The sequence below is a fragment of the Daktulosphaira vitifoliae genome, unplaced genomic scaffold (assembly GCF_025091365.1).
Source record: "Daktulosphaira vitifoliae isolate Bord-2020 unplaced genomic scaffold, ASM2509136v1 Scaffold_1, whole genome shotgun sequence".
Lineage (NCBI taxonomy): Eukaryota > Metazoa > Arthropoda > Insecta > Hemiptera > Phylloxeridae > Daktulosphaira > Daktulosphaira vitifoliae.
Window position 1 is genome coordinate 65,269,407 of NW_026099572.1, and position 22,834 is coordinate 65,292,240.

The window sequence follows — 22,834 nt, forward strand, 5'->3', positions numbered from 1 at the left end:
TCGACATACTTTATCTTAATCAGGATATTAATAAGGAACTAGCAGTTTATGAAGCTTTTGCAATAATCCACCAATTTTTCAGATATCATTATTCTTGATCCAACTATGCTACGTCACCACTTTGCCGCGACCCCCCTGTGCTGGGTTTTAATTTTATGTACTACAATGCAATTTAAAACATAAAATATCAAAAAAATACATAAAATACATAAATAATTATATTTTTGCTAAAATAATATCTATTTTCAAATGTGTTTTGTAGTTATTAACTTTAATTTTGAACTTTACTTATATATTCAATATTATTACTTAATATTGTGATGACAACATTTAAAAAGATTAAGGTGAATGTTATAATATAGATGCATCACTTATTATCTATTAATAATAAAATCAAGTGCACTCAACCATAACCGGTTGGGTAGGTTGTTGGCGTCAACGTTTATCAATTTATCATAAAAAATAATTCATTCTGTGTGGTTCCTAGATTCGTTCTTTCATTACTCTGTTCTCATTCGTTCGAGTTTTAAGTGATCAGTCGCTATCATTTTTATACGACACAAAGAATCACGGTTTATATGTACTTTAAAATATTCATAGAAGTATCAATCAAAAATCTATAAGGTGAAGTATTTTAAATATAATAATTCAGTAGGATTAAAGGAAAATTAAGTGATTATTAAAAATATAATAATAATTGAATTAAATATATCAATAAAATGTATACGGAACTAATTGTCAAAATTAGATTTTTTGTATCTACTTTAGGAGTTAAGTTAGAAGTTCATATATAGCCTCTATTCATAGACAAACATTTTTATTTTCTAATATTTTCGATCGCTACTTCACTTTTTTGTTAATAACAATAAAAAAAATAATTTTTAGCTTCGATGCGAAGCTGAGAAGGCATTGGTTTTACTGTGATGAGTTTTTTTTTTAGCTTCGATGCGAAGCTGAGAAGGTATTGGATTTACTATAATGTGTTTTTTTTTTTTTTTTGTCTGTTACCACTTTTTCTCAGCTCTCACCGAACCGATTTCTTTCAATGATACGTCAAAAGATCACAAATCGTATCTAGTCGAAGACATTACCCTTCAAAATTGAAAAAATTTCCCTCGTTCCCCGTAAATGGGGGAATCCTCCAAAAAAATTACAATTTTAAAAATCGCTAATTTTCGACATTTATTCAATTTTTTTTACTAAAAACTGCCATAACTTTTTTAAAAATGAACATATAAATATCATTTGTTTTTATATAGATACATGATATCATTACCTTTCATTTGGTATATTTTTATATCTGACCCTTTAACTGCCCACAGGGGGGATTTAAAATGACAACTTTTTTACAAAACATTAACTTTTTCAACTTAAATTTTGAAAGTGTTCCGGAAAGTCTGACACTTTTATATATATCTTAAATTAAAGCTAATGTAATGTACTTTATTATGTAAAAAGATTTCGAATTTTATTTTGTTTTAACGATGAAAATGGCTATCAAATGCTATTTTTGTGTGAAAATACTCGATTTTATTTTTAAAATTTTTAACTCTATAATGCTATAACTTATTGAATAGTATATGGATAAACACAATTGTTTTATGAGAAATAATATTTTTTAATAATCCCATTTTCATTCAAAATACTTTATCTTAATCAGGATATTAATAAGGAACTAGCTGATCATGTAACTTTTGGAATAATACACCAATTTTTTAAAATAAAACACTATCTAAAGATTTGCATCGAATAGTTTTTTTTTTATAGTGATTTTAATCACTGTCAGGTATCATTATAATTGATCCAACTATGCTACGTCACTACTGTACTGGCTTTTTTTAAATAAACACGGCCTGTGCAGTTCTTTAACATTATTTTTGAACTTAAAAATGCAAGGCGTAAAATACTCTCTTTTAAACAAATTTCTAAAATTTAAAATACTAAAATGTTATACTGGGTATAAACGACTTATTAACTATTTAATTAATTAAAGGAATTATTAAGTTAAAATTCTCAAACGGATATATTTTTAGTTTTTACATTAACGTAATTTTTCATTTGTTAATTGTTAATGACGTATGGTCTACTTAATTTATTAAAAAAATTAACAGGCAACTTTAATAATTATGTTAGCTTTGATGCGAATCTGAGAAAGTATTAATTTTACTATGATGTGTTTTTTTTTTTTGGTGACTATTACTCCTCAATCTTAGCTTTCAAAAGATCACAAATTGTATCTAGTCGAAGAGATTACCCTCAAAAATTGAAAATAATTCTTTCGTTATCCATAAATGAGGGAAATCCCTCCCAAAAATTACAATTTTAAAAATCTGTAATTTTAACATTTAAAAAAATTTTTTTTTTCTTAAAACAGTCATAACTTTTTTATATTGATACATTAGGTATTTTCTTGTCATTTGATATATTTTTTATAACATTTGACCCTTTACCTGCCCACAGGTAGGATTTTAAAATGGCAAGTTATTCACAAAAATTTAACTTTTTCAACTAAAGTTTTAAAAGTGTTCTAGAAATACTCCGAGCTTCAAAAATATTTTAAATAAAGCTTATTTTATGTACTATAAATTAAAAAAAAAAATTCTCCCGACGACTTATCTTCTATGAGCAAATGGTTGCCGAAGTTAAAGAACATGCAATTATGGTGTTAAAATTGTCCATCTCATATTTTATTTTTTTAACTTAAATTGCTATGACTTTTTGAAAAATGTATGGATCAATACAATTTTTTTTCATAAGTTTATTTTTTTCTATTCGCAATTTTTTTTTTTAATCAGACCATTTTCCTTATACAGGACGGTCAAAAACTTGACTAAAATGTGAGTAAAGAGTAGAAATTTTTCAACATAACTTATAAAAATGTTCCGGAAATACTCTGAGCTTTAAATATATGTCAAATTAAAGCTTATAATAATTACTTTAAGTTCCAAAAAAAAAATTTGTCCCGACGATTTATCTTCTACATGCAAATTACTGCCGTATTTAAAAACATGCTATTTTTGTGTTCAAATTTTCGATTTTATACTTTCAAATTTAAATTGATATATATTTTTGTAAAATGTATGGATCAACATGATTTTTTTTTTTAGAAATCTATAACATGCACTCCAACATACTTTTTTTTTTAGCTCAACTTTCAAGTTTAGAATTTATATCATTAAATTTTATGTAGAATAAAATATTCTATTTTTTAGATTCATATATGAACAGAAAGTTAAATAATTACAATTAACAGTAAATTTATAAGGAAAACTCAAAATGTCGATAAAAACGTTATATTGTATTTTTATTGTAAGAAATCATTTAAATAGAAGTCTTAGTAAGCACTTTTATGCAACTCTCATGTTAAATCAATTAATCATATCGAAATATGAAATATGGCCATTTGTCCATATAAGAATAGGTCTTCTACGGGCAAATGGCCATGGAATTTAACGTAAAATGTAATTTTTATGTAAAAATCTCCGTTTAACATGTTAATATTTTGATATTAAAAACTGCCACAACTTTTTGAAAAATTAATAAATCAAAATAATTTTTTTTATTGAAAACTTAGATACTTCCCTTTAATTTGATATACATTTTTTTAAAAATCTGATTCTTGACCGTCCACAGGGGAGATTCTAAAAAGCAATTTATGCATACAAGTTAAACTTTTTTAGCTTAATTTTTGAAAGTGTTCCGGAAATATTAACACTTTTATTAATATCTTAAATTAAAGCTTATGTAATAAGCTTTACTACGAAAAAAAAAATTTTTAGATATAGATTGTCTTCAAGGTGAAAATAGTTACCATATTAAAAAACATGCTATTTTTGAATTAAATTCTTGGTATTGAATTTAATTTATTTTTAAATACCTTATAAGGGCAGTAAATTGATTTTCATTTATATTATATAAATCTAATTACCATAGAATATAAAGTTAAACTTATTAAAATTTTTTTCTTCTTTTAAGTCAAAAAAGGTAACTTTAAAATTTGAACTAGCTTAAATAGCCAATTTTATTGATCAAAAAATTCGATGAACGCTTGCCGAATCAGTAACACTAGTGTCTTTCTTGCAATTTTTCTTTAATCCTTATTAAGTTAGAAAAAAATTATAAAAAATAATTTGTTTACTATATGTTAATACTCGTTTTGAATTAATTAGTCATAATATCAAAAATTAGTGGATTAAATTAGATTAGATAAAAAAAAATTAAATTGGAGATTTGAAATCAGCTTGAAAAATTACTCAAGAAAAGCAAATTTTTGAATTTGATGAAAACTCCTTTTGAAACATTTAATTCATAATTAAAAACAAATTATTTCCCAAAAACTTTTGTATCAAGCCCTTCGATTTTTATATAAATTTACCATAAAAGTAATAACTGCTTTATAATTTTTTATAATTACTCCGTAAAAATTACCAATTATTAAATTATTAAATATTAATTTCATACTATATTTAATTGCTTTAATAGATATTTAATAATATATTATACTTATAAATCATAGAACTACTAATTACGAAGAATGAAAGAAATAGGAGTTAATTTTGCAAACTTTAATTCATCTATAGTTGTCCCAACTAGGCTACGCTCTTTTATTTATTTTATTTTTTTTTTTATTACCACTTTTTCTCAACTCTCGCCGAACCGATTTTTTTCAAAATTTTGAAAAATGTAAGGATCAATACAATTTTTTATGATATATAATACTTATATACTTCTTTTATTTGACATATTTTTTTGGATTTAAATTAATTTAAATGAGTTTTAAAAAATCATTAACTTATTCAGTATTGTCATGATTTTATGATCAAGATTAATATTTACGTATTATATAATTTTACAGGTTTTTATGGTTAAATAAGATGGTGTTTTATTTCTTGTCCTTATTATTGTTTGTACTAAGTACTAATGCATTGTTGACATTATCACCAAACATAATACCATCTTTGCCGAACACTATTTTAAATTCAAGTAATCCAAAATGTCAAAAAGACAGTATAAGACTGCTAGAAAATCTAAAAACCTCTACACTATGGGCTCAACAAAGTAAGTGATTTGTTTAAAATAAATATTAAAAATGTGAGAAAAAGAATGAACAACTATACTTATTGATTCCTAATTAGTTTATTTCAAGACTATTTATTAAAAAATATTATAACAGAATCAATAAAACTTTTCTAACATAAGTTGATTATAGAAAAATAAAAAAATTGCTGATAGGTGTTATACATAATCTATCAGATCAACTGACTATTCTTTACATTAGCGTAAGTTGCATGGGGGTATTAGGGCTTCAACTATCATACAAACATTTGTAGTCCTCATAATTAAATTAAAATTTATTAAAAGGTGAAGGTAAAGTTATGTGACAAAAAGACTTCCAATCAGATCTACTATCCAAAATTATGAAATAAAGATAAGAACTATAGTAAAGCTACGCCAATACTCTCATTATATTTTTCGTTCATGATAAATANATTTCTCAAGCTACGCCAATACTCTCATTATATTTTTCGTTCATGATAAATATACGTATTAGGAAGGAAGGCCAGAGCGAAACGTTTCAAATTAATGATTGACTTAGTATTATGATTAATTGCATATATGTTCAAAAAAATTATGCCATTTTGTTTATCAGGTTTTATATAAATATTAACATTTTTTCAAATTGTTTGATGAAATTTATTTTTTTTAACATAAAAATTAGGACTTTTTAGAAAATTTTAAAATAAGATATATTTTTATAATATTTTATCGTAAAATATAGATCATATGAAAAAAAAAAAATTTTAATTCCTTAAATTAATACCTATATAAATTATTTATTTAATTCAAATATTACTTAAATTTAAGTAATTTAAATAAACCATTACTAAATAATGCGACAGATTCTTCCATATATGTTTTAACTTACTTTGTCAACGATAGTATTTGACATATAAGTTGTACATACAAAATGAAACTATAAAAAGGATCCTTTCAATTTGAATACGCCCTAGATAACTTTTTAATTTAAATTAATATATCTAATCTTTTAAATAATAAGTAAAAAATAGGCTTTGTAAAGCCCATGGAGTTGCCTCAAAATATGACTTTATCAAATTTTCCGCTATTTGCCTCAAAGTTGTTTTAAATAAATTAAATTTAGATAATTTAGGCCCTTCGTTTAATTCATACAGTAAATTTTTATTCTTAAAAGGTCAACTGGATCTTACAAAAAATCTACGTAATATTTTAATGACAATAATAAAATATATTTTATCATAGTGTGGGATGCATCAGCAAAACAAGCAGTCGGCTTATTGACTGGAAACATATATCAGTTAGGAGACTTTGACGAATGTTTACAAGTAACCAAGCCAATTCAAGCTCAATATTGTCTGATAGATATCAAAATAAACGTTCCACGAGAATATTCCCTAACGGATCCTAATACTAGAGATTATAATCCAATGCTTCCATCATGGCATAAAATTTATGTAAGCAGTATTTTTTGTTTCAAATTACATACGTGAAATATAATAATAATTAAAAAAAATTTACATTCTTTTACCCACCTACAAAGAATAGGTTTCTTAAATATTTATATTTAAGCCTAAATTTTAAAAGCTTAAATACTCTGATATGGTTAGTTTGTTACTGAAGAGAGTGATGTTGGTTCTAAAAACTGAGATAATCTCTCATTTAATAAGCAAAGTAGTCTGTGACTAATTCTCGAACCCGAAACAGCGTATAAGCTATTAATACTTTGTTTAATCGGCCACGCCATCATTAATTAATTATTCAAATTATAAAAATGTTGATATTTTGATATTTAAGACTTGTTTGACAAATTGGTTATATTGTTTTCATTAAAAATGTTCAGTTACATTTTTGATAATACATGAAAAAATGGTTAAATAATTTAATGTTTTAGTATGGCGGAGCAAGGTTCAAGCAACGTTTAGATATCATTAAATGGGCGCTATGCGTTCCACAATCATGTTCTTCATTTGAAATTCAAACTTATCTCCAATCATACATAAAAGAAAATAACATAACTTCTATTGAAAATATATCAGTAAACGATAAGATGTGTACACAGACAGAACGTGCAGGAGATAAGTACGACGCTTACGACTGGACTTATTTGTACGAGTTTGTTATTTATTTAAATTTTACTAAAGGTTTTATAATTTAAATTATTGAGATGAAATTATAAACAATATCTCATCACACTAAAGGTATTAATTTTTAATTTTCTTATTTCTGTATTGCATCCATACAAAATATTTTTCATTTTTAATTGATAAATAACGTTTTAATGATTAATGGGTTTTTATCAAATATTAGTTCCTATATTCTATAAATTAAAGAAAAAAATGTAAAAGTTAAGCAATTTCGTCTTGAGATACATATTTCTTAGTCCAGCTTTATTAAAGATTTATTTTATTTTAACTTGTTTTATTTGGTTATTAAAAATATGAAGTCATTAGAATAAGACTGAATTCAAATAGTTTATACATTAAACTAAGCTTATAATGGCTGATAGTAATAAATAATAAATATTACATTGAATCGCAATTAATTAAATTTTATAGGTTTGTCATTTTAGTACTGCTATTACTAGTTACGTTTGCAACTCTTTTTGATTTTACTGCATATTCAAAACAAGAAATATGGCAATGGAATAAAGGTAATTATTTCTTACCTTTCTTACTTTAAATCACTTAGAATTTTTAATTAATATCGTCAAAACCTGAATTTAAATAATTTAAGAATTGAGACTTAATGAAAAATATCAATCAAAATTACTTTTATTCTATAAATCTAAAACCAAATTTGTCTATATAGAGTGATTAAAATTTCATGTTTCATTTTTTTCTCAAAACTTTTTGAAAATATAAATATAGTTTCAAATAAAATGTTTTTATCATAATTAAATAAATTAAATTATGTTAAATCCTTTTTATTTTTGACGAAAGTTAATTCTTATTTTGTACCAAGTTAAATAGAAATACGATTAGGCGTTGTCGGTTATTTATTATATCCTATAACTGTCAAACGGATATAATAAAGTATGGAGACTATTTATGTTACTATACTAAAATTGTTGTACTTTAATTTTTATCAAATATTATAGTTTATTACAATATTAGGCGAAACCAAACAATAAAAGTTTATAAATGTTACACACTCCCATAATAAAATTTATCTTATATTCTGAAATAACACTACGACATTTATTTAATATTTGATTTTCTTTCATTTAAAGAGCGGTAGCTCATTAAAGATATTTTTTGAACGATAGTATTAAGTATTATTGATACTATTATAATAATCATATTATTATTTTTTTATAAATTTTATGAAAAAATAACTATTTATGTAGCATTTAAAAAAAAACATTTGTCTTCATTTGATTTTTCAAAGTTAATCCCCAAAACTCCCATAGACACATTTTTTAAATACGAATTTAGATAGAAGTACGATAATGTTTATATAATATAAATAATATAATATTTTATTATCTTACGTAATATTTTAGAAAACCGTAAAGTTGATGTGTTAATGTGTTTTTCCGCGCGACGTGCTATACAAAGTTTAACGCAAAGAAATTACATATTAAGAGACATAGATTTTTCACCTTTAAGTGGTATTACGACCATATCTGCAGTATTAATTATTGTTGGCCATAGATGGATGTACCGTTTAATGGGACCTTTACAAAATTACGAAGTCAACGAGCAGGTTTGTTTAATTAGTCTTAAGACGATTCTAATTACACGTGATTTTAATTAAATTTATTAACCTTTAAATAATTTTTTTTGGTAAAGGTGTATTATAATTATTATATATCAATTTTTACATCACACATGGATTTATTGGTAGATATTTTTTTTGTCATTAGTGGAGCATTGTTGGTTTTGATTCTTCTTGATCGCCTAGAGACTTCATTTGTACATCCTTTAAAAATAATAATATTTAAATATTTCAGGTAATAATATAACTATCTAGATTGTATTATAACTGAAAATTTTAAATTGTCTTAGATTTACGCCAGTGTACGCTATGGTGATATTTTTTTTTGCAACTTTTCAATACAAATTGGGCAGTGGACCTTTATGGGAAAATTTTATTGGTACAGATAAAGATAATTGTAGGAATGTGTGGTGGCTGTATTTGTTATATTTAAACAACTACATTAAACCAGATACATTAGTAAAACATATAATTAACTAAAAATAATTTATTTTTATATTAAAATTCGTTAGTAACTTTTTAATTCGTTTTTAAGTGTGAAATTCATACTTGGTTCATGCCTTGTGAATTTCATTTTACAATAATGGGAATTATATTGACGTATATCATTCATAGAAGTCCGAAATTTGGATTCAATATTTTGGTTTCACTTATTGTTATATCAACAGCTATACTTTTCAACATTACTTATATGAACCACATACCTGCAAATCTTGAGTTCAATGTAGAGTAAGTGTCGACGAAACATTTTTTTTAAGATTAACTTTATAAACTTTTGGTTTCAATAATTATTTTTTTATTGCAAAGTAATTTTATTATTATTATTGTTAATTTTTTTTTGATGTCCATTTTAAAAGTTATGCTTGTTTTAAAGATGGTGGGAAAACGTAATTAGCCTACTGCAATAAAATAGTGTCATTATATCTACGCATCAAGAAACGACTATTTACAATACATTAATAAATATTGAGTTATTTAATTAAGTTAACTTAACTTTTGCAATAAATTTTAACTTTTAATGCATTAAAATTCGACATTAATTTATTTATGGTGCAGTTCTGTAATTAAAAATCACTTATCTATTGAAAAATAAAAATAATTCAGAATTTAATTTTTGATTTCATTAGTTACATCTTTTTCTCAACTTATCAACAAGAAGTATTGTTTTTGTTCATCTCTTATATCTTAAAAAGGTGGCAATTAATTTTGATATAATAATGCAAATAATTTTGCTAATTTGTAAATTTAAGAAGGGACTTAACCCCCTATACCCCACCCGATGACTATACTAAAAATCTTAAATAAGCACATTTTGAAAGAGCACGAAATATTTAAATGCATAATTTTTAATTATAAACTATAACTTTTTAGTAAAAAATTTTAAACAAGTAAAAATCAAAAGTATAAATTAACACAATTTGAAAAATTTTAGTAATCTTCAAAAATGAAATCTTTTTCTGATTTTCAGTCATAAAAATAAGATTTTTAAAATGTAAATAATTAAGTTTTAATACTTTTATTTCACTAGTTTTACAAATTAGCACTTTATTGTCGGTTGAATATATTTCTTTGCCTAATTCCGAAGCAAACTTTTGCAAACGAGCTCGACTTGTTAGGTTTTCTTTTAGCATTGATTAATGTGAACAGTCTAAATACTAGTATTTATAATTGAATCTCAAAATACTAACTGAAAACAAAAAATAAATAGACACGATTTACCACAAAATAATCTACAAAAAACAATGTAACAACGCTAGAAATACGATTATAGTTTACGGACTTATCATAAGAATTTCCTTTTAATATGTACCTTTATGTATTGTTGTGACGAAAATAAATTTATTGATAGACATACACATATTTGATTCAGCGGATGGTGGTAGTGATTGTGCGATAATATTAATTCCAGTGAACTGCTTAAAACTTATAAAACCCAATCAATATCATAAACAGATAAAAATATCTCCAAAAATACTAAGAGCATAGTAACATGTAAACATATTCGAAAAAAATGATTTAAGAATTTATTTATTTTTTTTTTACTTTCATTGAAATAAAATTTCCCTGAATTCACAGGAAATAATATGCATTCTGCCTCCAAAAAACCAATTATATGCCAAATATGCCCCAACACCCAAAATTTGCATTAACAAACTTCGTATTTTTATTAATATTGTTCTGAAATGGATCTGTAGCTCACTTAAATGTTTTCCTAAGAAGCAAAATTTACATAAAAATGTATGAACTCAAGAGCTACGATTACTAACAATAAATTACTTAGAATTTACAAAATTTTATGTATTTTTTTTTTACAAACAAAATATGTAATTCTTCAATAAATTGATTATTTTTTTTTGTAGCATAAATTGAATTTACTTATCTTAAAAAGTATAAGCAGTGAAAATAGGTCCTTTTAACAAATACGTTTACGATTAAAATTATAATATTATCATATTTTAAATATAGTTCTATATTTTAAAAATTGATTAAAAAAAAATATATAAAATGTTATGTAGATCATAAGTTATATGAGCTGTCAGTTAGATCTGTTTCACTCTGTTTCACTCTGTATATAATGCAATGAAAGAGAAACAATTTAAAATTTAGGTTCCATCAAAAAAAAAATTACAACTCATATCGTAATCATAACTAGTACGAAAAAGCTTTATTGTTTGTTAAATATGCCAGTACTGCACCAATAATTGACAATAATTGTCAGTACTGATATCGTCTATTATACATAATCATTTTATATCTATGAACATCAAATACAAATTATTTTTGTTTACATTTAGTTTTGTGAAAAATGTTACTAGCAATATATACTTCATGTCAGTTTATGTAAAATCGCATACAAGAGTGGGTCCATACATCGTAGGAGCTATATTTGGTTATTTGCTATATAAAAGAAAAAAAAATTCCCCTAAGCTTAGTATAGTAAGAAATATATACTTTTTAAGTTCTAAAAAAAAACACTGTATTATAATTTCATACTAATTCAATTAAATTTCAGATGAAAAGTAATGTTTTACAAGCCATTTCTGTATTCATAATGATGTTTTGTTGGTTTAGTGGTGCTATAATTTATCACCCTTCTTACGTTTATGAACCATTTCTAGCTGCACTTTATGGATCTACAATACGAAGTCTTTGGGCAACGGGAACGGCTACTTTAATTTACACATTAATATTAGGATCATCGAGTACGTGATAAATTATTTTTATATTTTGAAAATTAAATTAACATTTGAATAATCATCAATAAAATTTAAAAGGTTTAAAAAGGTAATTAATTTTAATTTTCTTTACCACCACCTAAAACAATTGAACTATTATTACAGATTTCCTAAAAAATTTTTTTTCATGGAAAGTATTCAAAGTTGTAGCACTTTTAAATTTCAACGCTTATATGGTGAATTCAATATTTCCTGTTTCTGATATTGCCAGTAGAAGAACACCTGATCATTTTACTATCAAAACATTTGTAAGTTTTAGTGTTTCGTAGTAACAAAAAGTGCTTGTTACTAGTATGTGTTGCTTAGAAGTTAGTCATATCTTATAGTGAGATTCTATCTAGTTAAATACTAACTTTTAGCCTATTAAATAGCACGTGCTGTTCTAATATGCGATTAAAAAATAGTTAAATTTTAAATGAGAAAAAGTTTTAAAATATTTGCAGCGACTAAGTCGCTGTCAAAATTAGCGTCACGATTAATTTGTGGTGTTACGTCAACAACAAATAATAAACACGGATTTATATTTAAATCTCATTCTTTCATTACATTTAAGACTATATCATATAGGCCTAATTTAGGGCATAAAAGTAAGTTTAAATTTAGCTACATGTTAAAAAAATTTTTTGAATTGATAATGAGCTATACAAAGTGATTGGTTTACTATAAACCACTTGATTACTCACACAATAAATAGAACATTAGAAAAATAATTTTTGATTCTTTTTGGTTACATATAATTCTTGATTTATCAGCTAATATTTAGTTTTTAGAATCATCCCTTATACTTAGAGAGGTGTCAACTATTTTTGTTAATGGAAACATTATATTTTGAATGTTATTCTTGGGCAAAAAATGACTCGTGTTAAAAGTAGCAGTACCCATTCAACACCTCCAGTCATTAATTGAAATTGTTAATAACTTTTGAAATACTGTTTCACAAAATTTTACCGACCAGTCATTTTCTTAATTAGATTATTTCCTATTTTATAGACTTAATAAGTGAGATATGTATGTTAAAAAAAAATAAAATTGACACCCCTTTAAGTTATAAGGGATGATTCTAAATATTAAATATTATCTGATGAATCAAGAATTTTATGTAATTAAAAATAATCAAAAATTATTTTTTCAATATTGTATTTGTTTTTAGAGTAATCCAGTGGTTTATGATTAATCGATCACTCTGTATAGCTCATTATCAATTATCCAAATAATTTTTTTAACGTATAACTAAACTTTAGGTTAGTTTTAAACCCTAAATTAGGCTTATATGACATAGCCTTAAATGTAACGGAAGAATGAGATTTAAACTGAGATTTTATTTTTAAATTATATGACTTTCGAGTTCGTTCGTACACTTGTCATTCAAACATTACATCTATACACTTGCTTTGTGATTCTACATATAATATCCTAGATTTTATGTACACAGAAGTCCTTATCATAAAATAATAAACATGAAAGTAACACACAATTCCTAATGATATTTTTGTATGAAAATTAAAGTGTTTTGTCTATTTTTTTCATACTCTTTTAAGTAACAAAATTATCTTATCAATAATTTATTAATACATTATTACTAATGTATTAAGAATGAATGTAAATTTATTTCAGATTACTAATTCTGTATCGGATGTAGTAATGAGTTATGCAGCAAGTTTGTTTCTCTATATTTTAGTAGAAAGACCGTTCAAACTTTTAATTAACCAGATATTTATTTCAAAACCAAAAGTAATTCAAAGTAGGTATGAAAAAAGTTTTAAGGTTAAAAATTTGTTAAAAAATCGTAGAACTGTAACAAATTGATATTTTAATACTAGGGTATCGTCTTAACATGAGGAAAATGAATTATATTCATCCTTTTGGCGTAACACACAACAAAACACTAAAGGGAGGGGGAGCGAGGTGTATAGTGTGTACGAAGATGATGATGAGTCTACTCATCTTGGTACACGCACGTGTATCATACAGCAGTTACTGTGCTCGGCTGACACTCCGGATTAGATGTGGGTGTCGAAAGGCCGTTGTTATAGGAAGATAACAAGGGTAACACCTAGGTATGAGGTGTAGACGAAGTGCAAGAGACTAATATTTCGGGTATAGGAGAGGATAAAGAACAAGGGTAGTCGAGTATGAGGTGCAGACGAAGTACAAGACACAAGTACTCTGAAATGCCGAGGACGAGAGTAGATAGAGAAAAATGGAAAAACAAAGGCTTGACTTTATGCAGTAAGCCTGACAGCGACAACCGAGTACGGAGACTGATGAATGACACAAAGCACAGGAATGGACTTGGGTTTAAAAAGTAATTCAGACGACTGACAATTTTGCTGTAAATATTAATCGTCAATTCAACAGTCTCTAGAAGCGAATGTGCTGTCTGTATTTTATTATAAAAATGTTTACAATAATGGTAACGTGACACCATCACACTTTATATGAAAAAAATTTATTTACGTTTTTTTTTAGCTTCAATGCGAAGCTGAGAAGGTATTGGTTTTACCATGATGTGTTTTTTTTTTGTGTCAGTTACCATTTTTTCGTGTCAAATAATCACAAATCGTATCTAGACAAAGACATTACCCTTAAAAATTAAAAAATTTTCCCTCGTTCCCCACAAATGGGGGAAATCTCCAAAAAAATTACAATTTTAGAAATCGCTAATTTTCGAAATTTTTTTTATTTAAAATTGCCATAACTTTTTAAAAAATAACCAAATTAATATAATTTTATTTTGTAGATGCATGATGTCTTTACCTATCATTTGGTATATTTTTTTATAAATCTGACCCTTTAGATGCCTACAGGGGGGGATTAAAAATGTCAACTTTTTCAATTTAATTTTTGAAGATGTTTCGGAAGGTCTGACATTTTTATATATATCTTAATATAAAGCTAATGTAATATACTTTAATTTGAAAAAAAAAATTTGACCTCTGGACTTGTCTTCGTGGTGAAAATGGCTAACGAATGCTATTTTTGTGTGAAAATTATCGATTTTATATTTTACATTTTTTAATTTAAAATGCTATAACATTTAAAAAAATGTATGGAGCAACACAATTTTTTCATGAGAAGTAGTATTTATAAACATCTTTTATTTGACATACATTTTTTAAATCAGACCATTTCCCTATATACGGGGGGCTTCAAATCTAAAAAATGCATATAGAAAGTAGAACTTTTTCAACTTAACTTTTGAAAGTGTTCCGTAAGGTCTGACACTTTTATATATATCTTAAATTAAAGCTAATGTAATATACTTTAATATGAAAAAAAAAAATTGACCTCTGGACTTGTTTTCGTGATGAAAATAGACATCAAAGTTAATAAAAAATTACGATTTTTGTAAAATAATTTTTTTTTATATTTTTAACTTAATAATGCTATAACTTTTTGGAAAATTTATGAATCAATACAATTTTTTTATGAGAAATAAGATTTTTTAATAATCTCTTTTTCATTCGACATACTTTATCTTAATTAGGATATTAATAAGGAACTAGGAGATCATGTAGCTTTTGGAATAATACACCAATTTTTTAAAATTAAACACTATTTAAAGATTTGCATCTAAGCTTTTTTTTTTGATAGTGATTTTAATTACTGTCTGATATCATTACACTTGATCTAACAATGCTACGTCACGACTGTGCCACGACCCCCCTGTGCTGGTTTTTTTCATTTGAAGGTATTGGGAAAAATTATCCTGTTGAAATAATACCGTAAAATGAGGTGAATTGCAATACCCGAAGAATGTTATTTTATTTTACTGTCCAATGCTATATTAATTAATTATTCTTGGTTTTTAATTTTAATTTTATGGAATCTAGAGACGAGGAAGATTTTGTTAACATCATTAGATTTCCCCTAACATCAAAACTCTATTTTAATTTTATGTTTAAGTTGAAAAATCTTAAATATTGTTGCAATTCACTTAATTTTACGGAATATATGTGCTGTGTTATATACTGGCTAGGTAATTCTTTTTATGCTAGATACTCGTTTTCTCTTATAAAATAATTTTATTATGAAATTAATTTTTGATATTTTTTACTTCGATATATTTCTCAATTTATATGTGTAAAAATACAGTATTTTATTTTAAGAGATATAATACATATGCGATTTAAAAGTATATATTAGGACTTTTAAAATTACATAAAGACTGAATTCGTCAATTAAGAAACAAAAATCTTCATCTTCTTTTTCCTTACCTTAATCCCAACTACCTGATATCGGCCGACCCTTATCCTAAATTTTCACACGATCTCTCACATCAGCTGTCGTCATATCGCAATTCGATAACATCCCTTCATCTATTTTTTGTTCTTCCTCCTAATTAAGAAACAATAAAGAGATAAAAATATTTAAAAAAAAAAAATGTTTTAAATTTTAATGAAAGCTTTATAAAATATAATAAATACATTTTAAAATATTTTTTTGATAGAAATAAATCTTTTCAACTTTATGAAGTCTTAATTTGATAATCAATAAATCAAACATACTATTATTATTATTATTATTTTTTAGAGAATTAATGTGCAAAATTAGTGCTAAAACTAGTTTTAATACAACTTTTGTTATTAATAATTTTGATTACAAAAAGCTAGTTTCTTGATCTTTTTAGTATAAGAAATATTATTTTAATAATCATTTGAAAAACGTTACATTGAGGATTTGAAGATAAGCCATCCAAAAATAAAATTAATCTCTCAAAAAATATTGATATTCAATCTTAATGTAAGATAATAGCTTCGCAGCTATAGCTTAACATAATAATAATAATAGTAATGCATTATTATAAGAACTCAAGTAATTAGTAAATCAAAAATTAATTAATTAATTTTACAGTGAATTATGTATTTACGAAATTGTAATAATACAATGTGATAAAAAAAAAAAAAAATTAAAAAATAGATTTATTTCTTTCAGCAGTTTACGTTTTATTTAATAAAGCTGGTTAGGTAAATAAAGGAAATTTTTTAAACAATAAAATAAAAGTTGTAATACTTATCTAAATGCTACATAAATAGTGAAAATAATATATTTAATGATTTTGTTTGATAATTAAGATAGTCAGGTTTTTTAATATTTTTTTACACATTTTTTTCTGAACATAATACATAGTTGATTTTTATAAAATACCGTTTATATTTTGTTTTGTACAATACGTTTAATAGAATATTATATAAATTGAAATATGTAATTTACAACATCTGCTTGTGGCTATTATTGTTACAATTCAAAATATATTTAAAATAATAATTATTTTTTAGTTATAAATTAATGTTTTAAACATTTATCATTTTATACAGCACCCCTTATACTTTATAAGGATGTCAATATTATTTTTTTTTTAATCGCATTGTATATAATAAATTATGTTGTAAAATAGAAAATTATGTAATTGGTTAATAACAACTTTTGGACCAGTACATCAAATGTTATTAACATTTTTTACCTAGACGATAGACAATTAGTCTATATTTTAAAATGGTAAATATTTTATTATTATTTTATTTATTTTTTTACAGATAATAAGTGCCAAAACAACCTAAATCATTAGGGCCGATCCATATTAATTAGTATTCCAACAACAATATTTAGAGCATTAATTAAATGTTGATAGTTTTTAAGTATTTTTAAATTGTAAAATTTCGAATTGACCCTCATGTGAATGTAAATTTTTAAGTATATTATGTAAAGTCAACTTGATACTAAAGTACATTTGCTGATGCAAATTTTATCATATTTTAATATTTATCCGTATTTTTACTTATAAGTATCCAGATTTATTTTAATTTAAAGAAGTGTATTTTTATTTATTTTCAAAAATGAAATATTTATATTATTTTTAATTGAGTTATTGTTATTGACAGAAGTTTTTTTTTAACTTAAAAAACGTAATATAAATTTTTTATCTAATACAAAAAAATGGTTTGAGAGTTTTTTAACAATACAATTGTATAATAAATTCAATAGTTTTATTTACTTTGAGAAGTTGATTGATTTTATAATAGGTCAAGTCTTGTTAGTAGTACACACAAACATTAATTTTATTATAATAAAATATTATTATTGTTAAGACTTGTTATTATATCAGTGCTTCAGTACTAGTGCGACAACGGCCACAACAACTTATCCGCTAGCTCCGTTTAATGTCAATTATAAATTGTTTAAAATTTATATTTGTGAATTAATAAATCATTTTTATACTAATTACATAAAATCACATTATTGAGGATTTTTATTTATATTATACAGTCCGCTAATTTTAAAAACAGAAATAAAATAACACACGAACCATTACGTGGGGTTAACATATGGTCCTTCAGGCCGGATCGATTTAAGTGCGATCGTGAATCATTACGTGACTAAATTTGCAAGGATTAAATAAAATAATACCAAGAGTATTATTTTTGAGGGTAAGTAAATTATACTGTAACATATTGGCAGGTTGTTAAGTAAATCGAGCGTTCGTTGCGCATATATAGAAATAGAATTGCTAAAAGTTCAACATGGCAACAGGTGAGGTGAGGAATGAGTTAGCAGTATGCATTATAAGACGAGGACAGATAAAGGCACAGCTGACAAAATTCCAAGCATTTATAAATGACCTAGCAAATCAAAACAATTAAACCCAAATAGGATTGCGGTTGGAAAAAATAAAAGAAAAGTGGAATGAGTTTGATAACATACAAAATAATATTGAAGCGCTTGACCCGAGTGAAGAGAATTTAGAGTATCGTGACATATTTGTTGATACTTATTTTGAAATTGTGGCAAAAGCAGATCTACTTAAAAAAGTTGAAATTCCCATTAATGTTGGTTCAAATAATCACGGCAGGAATTCTCTCAATAGCCAAATAAATAATTATAATTATATGAAGGTAAAACCTCCCGAAATACCGACATTTGGAGGAAAGTTTGGAGAATGGTGTTCATTCAAAGATCATTTTAATTCACTTATTAACTCAGATAGCGATATGCCAAAAGTACACAAATTTTATCACCTAAGAAGTGCATTAACTGGTGAAGCGAGTTTATTGATACAAAACTTAAAAACTACAGAGGCAAATTACGACGTTGTATGGTCAATTATAAACAACCGATATGAAAACAAACGCATTCTAATTCAAGCGCACACAAAAGAAATTTATGATTTAGAGCCAGTTTACGGGAAATCGGATAGCCGCGGCTGTTAAATTAAATAAGTTCAATAATTCGTTAAAAGCACATATGCAAGCATTAAAAGCGTTTGGCGAAGATCCAGAAAAATGGGGAGCTTTACTGCTACACTTAATTTGTAAAAAAATAGATATGGGCTCTATACGTCAATGGGAACAAGAAAATGATCACAATACAATTACAACGGTTCAATCATTAATGTTGTGTTTGGATAAAAGATGCACAGTATTGGAGTCGATTGAGTCAGCAAAAATCTTTTCTGGAAAAAATAGTATTGATTACATAAGTAATAAATTTTCAAAAATGCCAATAAAAAAAGAGTAACTGCATTAGCAATTCATACAAAAATGCAGTGTTATATGTGTAAAAAACCACACCCTATTTATAAATGTCCAGACTTTCTATCATTAAGTCTAGATGATCGAAAAATAAAAGTAAATGAATTAAAACTATGTTTTAATTGTTTAAAAAATGATCATTTTGTTGATCAATGCAAGTCAAGGAAATGTATGAAGTGTCAGGGAGAGCACAATTCGCTCTTCCACCAGTCGAGTGAGAATGAGAACACGAGTAGCAATGCACAGATCAATATGCAATGCATATTGATACACAATATACATTGTATATGATATTGTGAAGTTATATTTTTTATTGTGATTATTTTTTTTTTATGGAAATGAACTTTATTTATTTATGAGCTGGAGTTATGCCATCAATATTTATTTTAATGTTTTATTTTTATACTGTTTCCTTTTTCATTGTGAATAATTGTTTTGTGAATCCCATATTAATTATGTCTTTTGAACCTTATTGGTTCAAAGGGGGCCCTATATTAAGACTTGTTATTATATCAGTGCTTCAGTACTAGTGCGACAACGGCCACAACAACTTATCCGCTAGCTCCGCTCAATGTCAATTAATTATAAATTGTATAGAATTTATATTTGTGAATTAATAAATCATTTTTATATTAATTACATAAAATCACATTGTTGAGGATTTTAATTTATATTATACAGTCCGCTAATTTTAAAAACACACGAACTATTACGTGGCGTTAACAATTATATTATAACCTAATTTAGTATTTATTAAATTAGGTTAACTGACACGTGTTTAACTAAATAGGAGCGCGCATGTTTTCGTCATAATTTTAAAATTATAGTCAACATTTTTAAAGCCCTAAACATATTAAAGTTGTCATTTTAATCCTAAACTTTGCACAATTTTTTCATAATATCATCAAAACAAATATAGTGAGATTAAAAAAAAATAATAATTTTTTTTTAATTTGTTGCTATTTAATTACTTATTAATAAATATTTAAGAAACTATATATTGTAGAACAAAAGTTATTTTTGTAATTGGCGATATAACTCCAAAACGGATTTACCTAAATATTGTAAACTACTGACATTTTTTTTCGTCTATAATTTATTACACTTTACGTTTTAGCATCGATTCTCTTCGTTTTTATTTTTTAAATCATAAATCAGTATATTAGTTATTTAATTTTTCTAAATTTAATATTCGACCATGAAACGGTTCACAAAAAAACCTCAGCATCCTCAGGAAACGAGATTTTTTATTTTAAAAATTAAATAGCACCTCTTCAATAATTGTTCATTTGAACCCCATTAAATACAAATTAATATTTATCGCTGGTACTTGAAGAAATGAGATTAAAAAATTTGCAAAGTCCATTAAAACATGCGAACTCATTTATAAGTGGATATTACAGGCTTGAAATATATTTCATAATTAAATGTGAGATGTGTCTAAATATTAATAATACTATTATGTATAGAATTTAAAATATTTTGTTAGACTGTATAATCAATATAACAATTATAGATGAATCTATGATTGATAGTTTTGTTAAATTAAGAAGAATATTTTTATACGTCAATTCTGCGCTATTTACTGATACAGATTAATAATGAATGCCTTACTGTCAATAGTATCATTTCCCAATAAAGACTTGATCGACTAAATCTTATACATCACACGCAATGTAATTTAATTTAATAATAAATTACATAGATAAAAAAAATACATTTAATAATTATTACACGTGTATCGACTCATGCGATATAAAAACAAATACTTTATTAATTATAGCTAGTTTTAATTTTGGTATAATGTCCCTTGTAGTCTTAGAATAGAACTGATAACATAAATAAATGACTAAGGATGTACCATGCTGGGTAATATTATAGCAAAACAAGTTTGCTCGGACATTATGCATTTAAGGCTAACTGTATGTCCATTTCCTTTTTGTGCGTTTATGTCAAATCGCTGAAATCAATAGTTGTGCTGTATAATCTGCAGTTGTGGTGTTGGATAATTGAACAGCATCTACACTTTCGCCATTGTTGTCCATGTCGCATCGAGTTGGCATGCTACTCAACAAATTCACAGGTGCTTGCCGTTGACTGTATCCTGGTTTTCTGCTGTCTGGAAGGACTGTGAATTGTTCATTGTTAGGACATGGTCCATTGGTGTACAGCTCGTAACACCGTCTGTTGGTCCATGGAGCTTGGGATGAGTTTAAAGATATCGGGGCCCAACGCCATCGCGTTAATGATATGCATGTGTCTACAGTACAATTTCCAAACCTTTAAATTATAAACAAATAAATTTTAAATCACAAAGTAAATATCTAAGTATATACTTTACAATCGATGTTATAAAATACTTTAATTGTTTATGTACACTTAGTATAGTAGTATTTAAAAATAAATTTATATCATGAAAAATTATAGAAAACCATATAAACTAATTGGCTCGTGGCGTTATTTATCAATCATTATCGTTCAAGTGTATAAATATTATAACAAATAATAAAATAAAAATAAATACAGGTTTATGGAAAAATAAGATGAACCTAATTTGTAACACGGTTCTAATGAACACCCGACGATTTATTGGACACCTGAAGATAAGTTAAAAACTGTTACAGAAGTTCAAACGAATCATTTTACTATCAGATTAAAATAAAATTTACATACATGCAACTAAACGGACTAACTTTTATAGAAAAACTTGTTTATCGATTTTTTAGCTCTCAATTAAAATTTAACAATCAGAATTTACTTGATATATAGTTTAGAACTTTAGTAATTAACAAATTATTAATTCTGTTATAAATTATAATTATGGGCAAAAATATAATTGATATATTTTAAAAATTAAAGGAGATAAATATAGAAAATATTTTGTTTGTATCATAATAATCTATAGATTTTCAATTAAAAATAAGGATTCAATTTACCCATGATTACATTAAATTCACTTGTATGTAATAGAATAGATCGATTTTATTTATTTAGATCATATTGTCATTCAACAATGAAACTGAAATATATATATTAAAAAAAAACGGTAGCACAGTGGGGTCGAGGCACAGTGTGGACGAGGCATAGATGGGACATGTATAGATGATATCTGACAGTGATTAAAATCACTATCATAAGAAACGCTTCGATGCAAATCTGTAGATAGTGTTTCCTTTAGAGAAATTGGTGAAATATTTTAAAAGCAACATGAACTCTTATTTCTTTAATTATATCCTGATTAGTAGTTCTTTGATTTTAAAATATAATATATGAATAAATACTAATTATAGTTTTTAAATTTAGTATGAAATTGTG

At 25.3% G+C, this 22,834-nt stretch overlaps 3 protein-coding genes across 7 annotated transcripts in view; 2 read left to right on the forward strand and 1 right to left on the reverse strand.

The window, feature by feature from the left end:
* Positions 1 to 460: 460 nt before the first annotated feature.
* LOC126896242 (nose resistant to fluoxetine protein 6-like) lies at positions 461 to 18,202 on the forward strand. 5 transcript variants are annotated; one of them, XM_050668866.1, is made up of 14 exons: positions 461 to 624; positions 4,856 to 5,058; positions 6,280 to 6,491; positions 6,929 to 7,143; positions 7,593 to 7,687; positions 8,540 to 8,742; positions 8,829 to 8,989; positions 9,045 to 9,213; positions 9,290 to 9,483; positions 11,550 to 11,691; positions 11,768 to 11,957; positions 12,096 to 12,238; positions 13,605 to 13,731; positions 13,811 to 15,244. In XM_050668866.1, the coding sequence occupies exons 2-14, from the start codon at positions 4,875 to 4,877 to the stop codon at positions 14,029 to 14,031; spliced, it is 2,256 nt and encodes a 751-aa protein (XP_050524823.1). In that variant the 5' UTR covers positions 461 to 624; positions 4,856 to 4,874; the 3' UTR covers positions 14,032 to 15,244. The 5 variants fall into 5 exon arrangements, with proteins under 5 accessions (XP_050524823.1, XP_050524826.1, XP_050524825.1 ...); XM_050668869.1 differs by lacking the exon at positions 13,811 to 15,244 and adding an exon at positions 17,528 to 18,202 and having other exon boundaries at positions 465 to 624; positions 13,605 to 13,735; XM_050668868.1 differs by having other exon boundaries at positions 465 to 624; positions 13,605 to 13,735; positions 13,811 to 13,838.
* A 309-nt stretch (positions 18,203 to 18,511) lies between these two features.
* Positions 18,512 to 19,198, forward strand: LOC126895046 (uncharacterized). Its single transcript, XM_050666510.1, has 2 exons — positions 18,512 to 18,521; positions 18,642 to 19,198. Exons 1-2 carry the CDS (start codon positions 18,512 to 18,514, stop codon positions 19,196 to 19,198), a joined length of 567 nt encoding a protein of 188 aa, XP_050522467.1.
* A 2,048-nt stretch (positions 19,199 to 21,246) lies between these two features.
* Positions 21,247 to 22,834, reverse strand: part of LOC126896261 (uncharacterized) — a 162,240-nt gene continuing 160,652 nt past the window's right edge. The window contains exon 3 of the mRNA XM_050668905.1: positions 21,247 to 21,799. Within this exon, the coding sequence (XP_050524862.1) occupies positions 21,472 to 21,799 (328 nt within the window). The 3' untranslated portion in view covers positions 21,247 to 21,471. The remainder of the gene's footprint in view (positions 21,800 to 22,834) is intronic.